Source organism: Venturia canescens, chromosome 10 (genome assembly GCF_019457755.1).
Source record: "Venturia canescens isolate UGA chromosome 10, ASM1945775v1, whole genome shotgun sequence".
Classification (NCBI taxonomy): Eukaryota; Metazoa; Arthropoda; class Insecta; order Hymenoptera; family Ichneumonidae; genus Venturia; species Venturia canescens.
The window spans coordinates 18,359,053-18,370,502 of record NC_057430.1 but is presented as its reverse complement, the minus strand read 5'-3'; the positions used below and the strand labels follow the sequence as shown (position 1 = coordinate 18,370,502).

Below are 11,450 nucleotides of genomic sequence, written 5' to 3'. Positions count from 1 at the left end.
CTTTTTTCTAAAAATTTCAAAATTTGGTTTAACGCACTTTCATCACGGCTGAAATTAATAATTCATATGCCGTGTGAGATCCAATTGGCCAATTGGCGTAAAAACTCGGACTTTTCTCTGCGACTGAACCCACGCAGTTCGTTTCAAGGAAAATATACGTAATCTAGTTTAGAGCGAAACTCCGATAGGACCAACCAGTTCGTCCTGAAGGTGGTTTTGCCGGCAACGCAAATATACGATATTACCTTGCGGTTTGATCTTCATGTTGTTTCAGATAATTACGAACGATGTATATCGCGCTCAGACACTTCAACGATGCATTGTATTCCAGTTTACCCTTTTCCTGCCTCTGGGCTTGATCTCGAGTGAACACGAGCAATCTCCAGCTCTCTACCCCGCGTGTAGTATAACATATATAAAGCCGAAGCTTCTCACCCTTTCAAGATTACCTTTTCCCTTTCAATCTACGCGTAATACCTTTTCGCTAAAGGGGTCTTCATCAGCATACGCAGCGTTCCATAAATCGTGCTTCAGGCTTTAACACTGAGTAGATCGTGAAATTCTCAAGATTAAGCTCTTTACCCATCGTGTTTTTCTCGATTCACTCTTAATCAGACATTTGTTCATCGGTTACAGCCAATCTCCCGGAAGTGAAGGGAAGAAAAAAATGTGCAGACTTTTCTCTTTGAAATTTTATGTCCCTAATAAGATATACACAAGGGTAAACAAGAGTACGAGTTTTATGCAATACTTTGCCACTTTGCATAAAAGTCAGGCATTATAGTTTTTTCATCCGCCTTGTTGTCAATTATCTACAATAATGCAATGACAATACATTAGAGTATTTTTTCAATGCAAGACAAGTGGTGAGTAACTGATTGTATATTTCATTAATGATACGAGTGGACATGTACAGTTTGGCAGTTTTATTTGATCGAGGATTTTAATTGAAAAGCGTGACAAATCATTTCGTTGAAGGTTACTTGGTACTTTCCCATACGAGTGGAGCACATTCCAAACCAAGATATGCGACGTGCGGAAATAAGAGGTCTGGAGCAAGCAGAACCAATTATATTTATTAACAGAAATTGTGCTAGTATCGGAAATCAATATCTCGCTCTTTAATAGCATTCTCACATTATTCGCTCATAGCCTTTCCCGATCACGTTTCTAAAAGACCTGTTAATTCGCACAGCTTGGATCAACGAATCGAAATTCTTATGGGATTTAACATTAAGTTAATCGGCGTGTTTAAGTTAAGTATTCGAGCAATATTAAAACTACCATTTACAAAATAATTGAGCTATAAAAAATTATGACAAAAAATTTCGTGAGGACTATAAGAACAGTGTCGCATGGAAAAAGAAAAAATAAATAAATAAATACTTGTCAATTGCATTTTCATAGCTCTCACAACGTTTCGTGATCGTTGGATCAAAGAGAGGTTCGTTGGACCAAAAGGGAGTAGTGATTTCCTGAGAGTTTCATTCCAATCGTTATCCACTCGAATGCGTCTCACGCATGGATATATATGGAACTATATATGGAAACAGCTCCGATTGACAATTTTTATTATCACCGAATAGTGAAGTACACTAAGAAAATCCCTGACTGATTGACAAAGGATCGTTATTCGTAAACCGTTTGAAACCTTTGGCAAAACTTTCCAATGCGAGTCAGAACAAACGATACCGTCAAAAGGGTTGTTACATTATTTTTGGGAGATTCGTTCTCAAAAGGTTTTCTGATCAACCGATAACAATCGATATTCTCGTATCGACAAATAAAAATCGAATTTTCTATTGCAATGTGATCTTCTTAAACGGAAGAAAAAAAAAAATTATTATTCTTAATGGTGATCAGAAAATATTGGTTTGTATGGTTTTATTAGAAAAGTAACAAACCGAATGTCTTCGTGTTCGAACAACAAACGTTATAACAAAAACAAGTTTATACACGGTAAAAATACATGTTTTTTTTTCAAACCTATTAATTAAATAACCCGATCGATTGTTCTGACTGAGATTATGAAAAATAGAAAAAAATCTCAAAAAAAATGAAGGAAAATCGGAATCATTTTTAAACTCGACCCTTCTGTCATATGTCGGAGTAATGACATTTCTTTTCGAACGAATGAACAAAAATAACTTTCTTTTTGAATAACTTCGCGAGTAATTCGACTCGATAACGCACCTTTCCAGCTCCATAATTCGAGCGTTTATGTCGTTCGTTGTAACTTTTTATTTCGGAGTGAAATAAATATCCCTGAGGAGCATCGTCGTTATCGAAGGAACTTGTTTTCTTCCACTCTGCGTGGGATTTAAATCGTTGTACGACTCCAGTTCTGTAGATATTTTCCGAGCCGTTATCGTCAGCATCTTCAACAAATCTGTCGTATCGGCGTACCCATCTAGAACTTCGCACAGGCATTGAACGAACCATGTACCTTTCGTTGGATTCCGCCATGAGTAGAAACCTGCACAGGTTTAACGACTGGGGTTTAATAAAAAATCAATTTTGGCAAGGTCTGCACGCATTTTTCCCATAATTTCACAATTATGCCTCTGATCGTAATTTCTCATTGATAAAAATAAATTTATATGCTTTTTCAGATCATACCAAGATCGCGTTGAGGGTTTCTCGCGTTCCAAGTCCCCGAGTATACATGGAAAATGATGTACAAACCTTGTGCAGAACTGTGAGCAATAAGAAAGTCAGCGTGCGTTGGGATTTTGTATGAAGTGACGATTGAGTCTGTTTCGGAGTTTCCGTATCTACGTGAACGTGCCATCAGAGTAACGCCGTCATCCAATTCATCGCCTCGACATGCCTTCGTACCAAAAACATCAAATAATATAGCCTCCCATGAAAGAATAAACAATTGAAAAAAATAAAATACTACTGTCTTTGACTACCTGAAGAAAAAAAAGTTTAGGTTTCCCAGCGAGAGACTTGCATTTATCGGCGGTAAATGGTTTCCAGATCTTGTCCGCTTTGTAGGCCACGTCTTTTGCGAAGATCATGTCGTTCGACAGGCCATGAGTGAGCACGAATATACAGATACAGTCGGAGTCCCCGTGATCTTCCTCGCTGACTGAAAAATAATGAAAATTCATTTTTTTCTTAACCTCGTGAGCAATTTTAGACACTTATTTCTATTAATTTTGAAGTATACATTTTTTCATTAAATTAAAAACTCACGCTTAGTTATTTTGTCAATGACCTCAACGTGGACGAGATTATCGAGAATTTCCACTTCAAATCCAAGATTGAGAAAAGTTTGCTGAATCTTTTTCGCGTCAACGGTCGATCCCACTCGATCCTCGAAACCCGTGTCGAAATATTCGTGATTAAAGACAATACATTTTCCGCGATTTTTATGATTCATGTTATAACGCTCGGCGTCGATTGGCACCGGCATCGGAGCTGTTACGTTTGTCGTTGAGTTACTGCAACTTCACGATCACTTGTGAATAAACTTATGACTGGCTTGAATCATTCCAACATTTTTTCTTCAGTTTTCGGGGGGGAAACAATTGATAAAAATTCTTACCTCCTAGAGATACCGGATGCTTCACCAAAGGTATTTGGCGTTGCATCTGACAGGTCTCGAGTTTTATGTAGCCAATCCGGCATGAATAAATTATGTGAATCGGGTGTGGTACAATATCCCTGATCCGGTGAAGTCTAAGTAAAAAATGAAAAAAATATTATTCGACATTATTGAGTGGAGATCCTAAATGAATTTTTTTTAAACGTACCGTTTCGACTTCGGTTCCGTGTCGTCGGGGCGTCGTGAAACCTTCGGAAACAGAGTCTTCAAACTCGATCTGCCTGTCGATCACGTCACTGACGCGTCGTCGTCGTTTCTCCGTTATTGCTCCAGCGGTTCGCATTTCGTTGTCGCTCGCGCTATCATCTTCCTCCGTATCATCTTCCCCTGGTACCTTGAAAATTCCATTTCCGGTACTAAATAAATGATCATGGACAGCGGCTATGAACGATCATTTCAACGATTCTACGATTGAAAAAAGTCTTTAAAATATCGAGAAACAATGTTTCATTTCTCGACTTGTTTTTACACATTCACAGCCGCTCTTCGAAAAGCTGTCAATTCAGTTTGATTCAACATTTTTTGTTATTCGCTTCTCGTGATTTCACGGTTTTAACGGAAATGTTTACGAAGATAAATCTTCTAAAAGAAAAATAATTAAACTGAAACTGAAACACCAAAAACATATTGCAAAATTGAAAAGCATGCGAATTAGTTGATTTTTCTATCTTTTAATTTTTGAAACGAAAGCTCGGGAATTACTTTCTTTTGCGTAATCTATTTTAAGCAACTATTGGTCACTGGTCGATATCGCAGATAATAATCGATGGCTATCGTCTTTGAGCTGCTCTGCTTCGACCGTCTCATCATAGCGGTGATAAGATATCTCTCTGGGCGATTGACTAATTTTTATAAAAGTGCTTAGTAGCGAAATCGAAGTATCAAAAACAATTAAGCCTGCGTTTTTAGACATTTTCCGCTCTTTTCATAATTACCATGAAATGCAGAGTATTATTTTTTTTTTTTTTTAAATTATTCTTGAAAATATCCTAATAAATCGATATTCCCATTGCTGATAAATGATTTAACGTTAAATTACCTCACTGAAGTAACTGGGAAATTTACGTTTGGCCATTCTGATGATATAATAGTAACGCTCGAATCTCTCCTCAATATATATATATATATATATGATCTACTTTCGAGCGTCGGAAAAAAAGGTAAATAGAAGAAAAATCCTTCGTTTAGTTTACTCAACGAAGGAGTCGTCGATGAAAATAAGATTTGATCAATGTCGTACTAAAATCCTTCGTGCGAAGTTTGCTCAATGCTACATATTCACTATGTTTTATTTACTCATTTGTCGAAAACCGAAACCAAACACTCGGGCCGAAAATTTTAATCGAAAAGAAAATCATTTTAGAATCCCACTAAATCAAATTGTTATTCTCTCCGATGAACGAATGTCAAAACAACGATTAACGCGAAATATCACTTTTGTCACGCGGAATTTTATTCGCACCGGGAAAAACAACAAGCGTCCACGAACAGAGTCCGGTCTGTGTTAACATCAATAAACGACTGAAGGTCTCAAATGTTTTTCCATTTATTCGGGAGCTGAGTGCGATGTTTTCCCCGGGGTTCTGTTGTTTACATTATTCGAGCTCGACGTCGGAGTTCGAACTTCATATCGGCCTTCGTTCGATCGCCCGTGGCAAAACGGAATGGAGATTCGTAACAGTATTATTATGATTGGGAGTACTCTTATAAATTGTTGGAATTATAAATTATAAAAATTGAATTTTTCATACATCTTTTTATCGGGCATATCGTTGTTCATTCACGATTGTTTGGAATTCCTTTTATAGTACTGAAGCTAAAACGGAATATAATTTACCTTTTCGGGTTCCTCTTCGCCTAGCGAAAACTCCATTGCACCAAAAAACAAGTAATACAACAGCGAAGAATTGAAAACCAATCAATATGTTTTTGATGAATTAATCATTCTTACATACTTATGAAATACAGATTAAGCGAAGTTCAAGGAGATTTATAAACACGAACGAATATCGCTCGAGTGTAACGCGCGATTCACTGTATGAACTTCAATCCGGCGTGAAGACTCGATCCTTATCGTATCGTAACAATGATTCCATGAAGTGTAAGCGCTGCCCTCTTATCCCTCGATTTATCTTGTTCCACCTGCTATCGAACAAATCCATGAAAATTCGCGACTCGATTCTTACATTATTCCGTCGGATGTTTATTTTTTTGCCACACTCGCACATTCGATTGATTTCATCTTGACATTTTTTAAATCAGTTCTTTGATGTTCTTAAAAGACATGGGAAAAAAAAATACGTTGCGGCTGTGATATAAAGAAACATGACATAGTGGATGAATAAATTAAGTACAATCCCAATGAAATTATGTTTATTACGCCGCGGGGTTTGAATTTCTCAAATACAATAATTATGAAGTAAGTTTCTTGTGTTTTGTTTTTCAATTTTTCGATTAGTCTTGCACCTCGTGTTATCGAGGTCCCGAAATATTTGCGGCTATGTTACAATCATCACCAGTTCTTAAAGAAAGTGTCTTCGTCATATACATTTATCTCTCCAGAGGTTTGAAAAGATTGAGAGAAATCTAAACGACAATCATTCGCGAAAACTTGTTCGAAAGTGAACCGTTGAAAAAACAAATGACAATTTCCCTACTGGACAGGAGGAAAATTAGCAAGTATTGCCAGGCATTAAGTCTAGGTTGTCTCTTCAGTTTCGTTGAAATAAAACGTGCTGGCGTTACGAAAACAAACAAAATAACAAAATTCCTCAACTTAGAAAAACCTGGCGATTCACGAGATCAGAACCAATCGAGTCACACGATTGTTCAAAATGTCATTCAGTAATTCACGATTGTTATTCCCTTCTTTGCTTACCGATTTTACGAAGGAAAGTTAAAATTTGACATGTTGTTTTTTTTTTTTACCAGCATTTAGTCTATTTTCACGGTCGAGTAGATCTTACGAACGAAAGCGTTGGTGCCGATGTAACCGACAGTTCCGCACATTATTCCTAAAGCTAAACTAAATAATGCCATGTAACCGAAGTAAAACGCGGTTTGGAAGAGGCCATACATTCTGGAAATAGAAATTTTTTAGTCATTAGTCTTGTTTCACAAAATAACCACGTATACGAAAACTATATTGAAATTAATGAAAAATGTCTATTTTTTCAAAATATACTAAAACTTATAATAATCTGTTTAAATAATAAAAGTTTAAACATTTGACAAATTCAACTGAACTTACTTTGTCTTGAAGAAAAAGTAGTAAAACGAATAAAAGTATACGTATCCCGCGGTTGACGCAGCCGCCAAAAAACTCGTCCATTGCCTGAAAAAATGTGTAATTCAGGTTGAATTGGACAACAAGTAAAATGATGTGCAACAAATATTACGTAAATGGAATATTTACCATCTGTAGTCTTCGGCATTGAGCAGGAAATACGTGCATACAATTGTCACGCAAACAGTAACAATCATCAATATTATAAATACGAGCAACATGAAACCGTACACGTAATAAATCTTGTACGCCCAGAATGAAGTGAAAATGAAATACCTGGAAATTGGAATAAAAATTGTTGAAATAAAAATGTGGAAGATCATAAGACAGTATCGAGTAAATGGAAATTTGGAAAAAATTGAGGATTTGAGGAACTTACATCTCAATAAAGATCGAACCGAAAGGAAGAATTCCACCGAGCAAAATAATAACCAACGGTTCCATAAACCATTTTTTTTCAGGAATCGGCCGAGGCACTGCGTTCACGCGGCAGGGTGCATCGGGAGTTCCAGCGAGATTCCGTCCCAGAATTGTGCCGACTAGCGTCAACGGCAATATCACGAAAATGCAGATACACGTCACAGCGACCTAGAAAAAGAGCAAAAACGTAAAAAAAGTAGTATATATTCGATTACGGAGTTATTCTCATAATTCTATCTTACAGAGACTCGATAAATTTCTGTATAGCCTCTTCTCACCATCGAACCGAAGGGAATAGCTCGACTAGCGTTGTAGTAGATGGCGATGAAATTGATGAAAAAGGCAGTGCCACAAACTAGCACCGGCAACATAAATGCGCTCAATATCATCTGCTTTATCCAAACTCGTCCACCCATTCGCGCGTACAAACCACCACCGGCGTATCCGTTTATCGGTGAAGTTGCAGCGTACATGAATATTGCCGTTGAAAGCATAGAACCACGTTCCGTGTAAAGCTCTCCCAATATTGCGAAAATTATCACGCTGAATACAACCACTGTTACCTAGTTACGATTGTTTCATGACAATTAATTCTTCGTACGAAAATTTAGTATTTCGAAATTTTGTAAAAACCTTTTTCAGACAAACCTGATAACCAGCTCCGATCAATGCAGAAAAGACAATCGGGTGACTAGCTGGCCTGAAAACATCACCGTGAACTTGCTTCCATCCATACTCGTCACCCAAGTCTCTCTCCATGTCGTCCATTTCTTCATCACGACTATAACGAGCATAATCTTTTCTCAACGTTCGCATGAGAATCATTGAGACCAATCCAACGAGGAAGACCACCATCATGAAACTGTTGAATATGCTGAACCAGTGGATCTGCAAAATCAATTACGTTTCTCGATTTATTTACGGCTCGAAGTTTTTTATTTTTTACCGCACGTCGGACAAAAATTTTGTCTTTTAATCTTTTCAGATTTAAAAAAAAAAAAAAAAAATACTTTTTTGATTTTATGAGTTTCTTGGTGAAATTCAATTTGTTGGAAGTATTTCTCAATAACTTGGAAGCGAGCCTTAAATTTGGTCTCCATAAACTATTATATAGAAAGAATTCTCACCCTGTGCTGGAAGAAGTTCGGATCCAGGTACTTATCAAATCTGTCCTCATACTTGACGTTGCTCTTCCGCCAATTCACCTCATAACTAAATGATATCTGCGCACCAGTCTCAATTTTCTCCTTGTACTCGCTCGTCAAGTTGACATCCACTATTTGATTGCCGTTGTAACCTATATCGAACTTTTTGTGCGTCCATATGTAGTACGAAACCACACCATTCTTTTCTTCCAGCTCACCCACAACACCTTGAAAAATAAATCTCTCATTTGAATTTTCTAATCCCGGTAGTTTGCATATCTATATATGGAATCATGAAATAGGTAATAAATAAAATACTGTCTTAAAAAAACTCAAATTTCGATTGTTTATAAATCTTCTGGTAAATCTTGAAATTCAGCATGATTTGTTTTATTTTTCCAAAAGTACTCACCCCATATCGGCAAATTGTCGATGTACATCTGGTACCAATACTGATACTTCACGGCATAGATAAAAGCTTTGGTGTCTTCTTCGGACAGCACTTGCGTGCAGGAAGTCGATTTTACAACATCATCTGAAAATAAATAGCAAAATTCCATATTTCATTACTAGTTGTTCGACAATCAATGAACATGTGCATGATTTTCCTTAAAATTTTTAAAAATTTCCAGTACTTTTGAATTTGATTCCAAGTCCACTGAATTCGAGCTCTATTCCTTGAAGAGCCTCTGACAAAGTTTCGTGATAGTGGTTTACAGTAATATTATGGTCTCGACAGAACGGCAAAAAGAAGTATGGATAAGTTTCTTGTCTGTTGTGGTAAGGTCCTACCGTTGTCATCCATAGTACGACTTCTTCGTTTTCCTTATACTAACAAAAAATCATGACAGGATTAAGAAAAATAAGTGAGCACACAGTTATCTTTTGTGTTTATCTCTCTATAAAATTGGAAAGTAGGCGAATATTTTTGAAGAAAATTGATACCTGATAACCAAGAAAGGACCTAAAATTGATTGTTCCTGGGAAACAGACTTTTATTAGAACTAATTGATAGTGAAAAACAATTGTACTCATGATTTTTTTAGACTTTTTTTTGGTGTCATCAAGTATGCCAGAAACAGCTTTTGATATCGATTCAATTCAGGCAATTGTTAAAGCCCCACTAGCTAACATTGGTTATGACTTACAATCAATGTTAACAATTGATATAAAACATAGCAAGGTAGATAGGGAATGGAATACACTGGAAGTCTCTAATCTCAAATATTTTACATAATATATGTTGAAATTGATAATAAAATAAACAATGGTGGGGAAATGTTGATAAGGTCGGACATAATATTGTGTGAAAGTTGTTAATATATATTTTTATTTTATTATATTATATATATTATATACAAAAAAATTATTAATCATATTTATATAATAATATAAGGGGAAAAAATTAAAATTAAAAGGCTTTGAATACTTGAAAATATACGATCCAGGGATAAGAGTTTGAGATGGCCAAAACGTCAAAATCATTGGAGATATGAAATTGTACATTTTTTTACCAAAAACGCGAAACCGCGAAGACCAAAAGTTGTGTTCATACGACATGATTTACAGAAGACACCGCAGCTAGTGAAATTATACGAAGGAACTGCGATTACAATATATTTAATCGACCATCTACCAAACGCAAAGCGATGATACCAACGATTGTTCGATTTTAATTCATTTCGGATATAGAGGAAAATAAAATGGAAAGTGTACTTACAACGTGAGAGTGCTCATCGGCATAAATCGCAGGGAGTAAGATAAGAGCCAAAAGGCTAAATATTTGACGTGCACGACGCATCGTATCGTTGTAACCAATCCAAGTACACAGGCCTCGCGAATTCAACAAACTTTTCGCGCAAATAAATTCATGTGAATCCGGCGGGGATAAGGCCCCATGAATTTCTTAAAAATATCATGAAAATCCGAAAGAAAAAATCACGAACTGTCTAATACGGTCGCGAGATATTATTTCTTCGTAGCGGTTGATATATGTGCCAGAAAAATTTTTGTTTATTGCCACGTCAGATGGCTCTTGTGTCGGGAGCGGCGCGCGCTACATACATATACATATATCTATATATTCTATGTTAAGTGTATACATGTGGTTATTTTGTTATAATGTGTGCTTCAATATTTATATATATATATATATTTACTTTGAAATCGAGCGGAAGGAAGTTTTCACGGCAAAAATTCAATTTAACGAAAATTGAGAAATAATTCAGTTGCGAATAAACATGTGCGTCAGTTCTATTTTTTTGCTGATGATTTTTGTGTAAATATCCATATAGAAGTTCCGTGTTAACTTTTTTCTCGTATACGGTGAAGCTCTCTCTTTTTCTACTTTGCTCGACCGAAAAAGTAGAGCAATACAGTTTACTCGTGATTACTATATAAGTTGACCATTGCGAAAGACATCAAAATCGGAAAGATTACCGGAAACTGTCCTCGGTATCATTATTTTTTATCGTCAGCGATAACTGTCACATATACAAATTTCCGGCGCATTTCGTGTCAATTCAGAATTAAAATACCGTTTGGTGGCGGAATGCGAAGAGAATCTCCATAGTAAAAACGAAAAATAAATCACACATCGTTCATCACCGAGGCCAAAAGAGATAGAATATTCCAAACTCATATATTTTTAAAGAACGAAATAGTTCTGGAATGAATTTTAAAGCTGTAGGAATAAGTGGATTTTTCCAAGTGGTTTTTAGTTGGATAAATTTAAAACAGAGTTGAAGTCGTTCAGTTGCAATTTCGAACGAAACAATGATCTGGACCATCGGAACGTCAATGTTGATTGGTTGAGATTCTCTCGGTTGAGTTTGGTGTCTGGTAGAACAGCAAGAACGGTTCATTTGACTCAGGTGGTTCAAACGTGTTGGCTAGTTCGGGAAACTCGTGGAGTGTTATGACCTGCCATCAGCAGCCTGCCATGTTCACGTGTCACTAAATTGCGCATGCTCGTTTAAGATACGAT

General features: G+C 36.4%; 2 protein-coding genes and 1 long non-coding RNA gene across 7 annotated transcripts; 1 reads left to right on the top strand and 2 right to left on the bottom strand.

The window, feature by feature from the left end:
• Positions 1-677: 677 nt before the first annotated feature.
• On the bottom strand, positions 678-5,821 carry LOC122417567 (caspase-1-like). Of its 3 annotated transcripts, none has more exons than XM_043431141.1 (7): positions 5,451-5,821; positions 3,762-3,947; positions 3,554-3,687; positions 3,202-3,455; positions 2,916-3,094; positions 2,686-2,830; positions 678-2,476 (listed from the first exon to the last, which is right to left on the bottom strand). In XM_043431141.1, the coding sequence occupies exons 1-7, from the start codon at positions 5,484-5,486 to the stop codon at positions 2,241-2,243; spliced, it is 1,170 nt and encodes a 389-aa protein (XP_043287076.1). In that variant the 5' UTR covers positions 5,487-5,821; the 3' UTR covers positions 678-2,240. The 3 variants fall into 3 exon arrangements, with proteins under 3 accessions (XP_043287076.1, XP_043287077.1, XP_043287078.1); XM_043431142.1 differs by lacking the exon at positions 5,451-5,821 and adding an exon at positions 4,653-5,363; XM_043431143.1 differs by lacking the exon at positions 5,451-5,821 and adding an exon at positions 4,549-4,644.
• On the top strand, positions 2,411-2,832 carry LOC122417569 (uncharacterized). Its single transcript, XR_006262312.1, has 2 exons — positions 2,411-2,525; positions 2,613-2,832. It is a non-coding gene; the product is annotated as an uncharacterized lncRNA (long non-coding RNA).
• A 148-nt stretch (positions 5,822-5,969) lies between the features above and the next one.
• On the bottom strand, positions 5,970-10,487 carry TM9SF3 (transmembrane 9 superfamily protein member 3). Of its 3 annotated transcripts, none has more exons than XM_043431140.1 (11): positions 10,185-10,487; positions 9,410-9,444; positions 9,100-9,295; positions 8,877-8,999; positions 8,447-8,691; positions 7,968-8,207; positions 7,598-7,882; positions 7,279-7,487; positions 7,029-7,175; positions 6,864-6,947; positions 5,970-6,692 (listed from the first exon to the last, which is right to left on the bottom strand). In XM_043431140.1, the coding sequence occupies exons 3-11, from the start codon at positions 9,263-9,265 to the stop codon at positions 6,548-6,550; spliced, it is 1,644 nt and encodes a 547-aa protein (XP_043287075.1). In that variant the 5' UTR covers positions 9,266-9,295; positions 9,410-9,444; positions 10,185-10,487; the 3' UTR covers positions 5,970-6,547. The 3 variants fall into 3 exon arrangements, with proteins under 3 accessions (XP_043287075.1, XP_043287074.1, XP_043287073.1); XM_043431139.1 differs by lacking the exon at positions 10,185-10,487 and adding an exon at positions 9,979-10,039; XM_043431138.1 differs by lacking the exon at positions 9,410-9,444.
• Between the last annotated feature and the right edge of the window lie 963 nt (positions 10,488-11,450).

Excerpts from the sequence above, each read along its gene's own strand:
- LOC122417567 (XM_043431141.1), bottom strand. The coding sequence starts at position 5,486 with ATGGAGTTTTCGCTAGGCGAAGAGGAACCCGAAAAG. Across the intron at positions 3,688-3,761 it reads ACGGAACCGAAGTCGAAACG|ACTTCACCGGATCAGGGATA; the intron begins GTACGTTTAAAA and ends TTTTTTACTTAG. Across the intron at positions 3,456-3,553 it reads GCATCCGGTATCTCTAGGAG|TTGCAGTAACTCAACGACAA; the intron begins GTAAGAATTTTT and ends GTGATCGTGAAG.
- TM9SF3 (XM_043431138.1), bottom strand. The coding sequence starts at position 10,265 with ATGCGTCGTGCACGTCAAATATTTAGCCTTTTGGCTCTTATCTTACTC. Across the intron at positions 9,296-10,184 it reads CCGATGAGCACTCTCACGTT|TATAAGGAAAACGAAGAAGT; the intron begins GTAAGTACACTT and ends ATTTTTTGTTAG. Across the intron at positions 6,693-6,863 it reads TACTTTTTCTTCAAGACAAA|AATGTATGGCCTCTTCCAAA; the intron begins GTAAGTTCAGTT and ends TTCTATTTCCAG.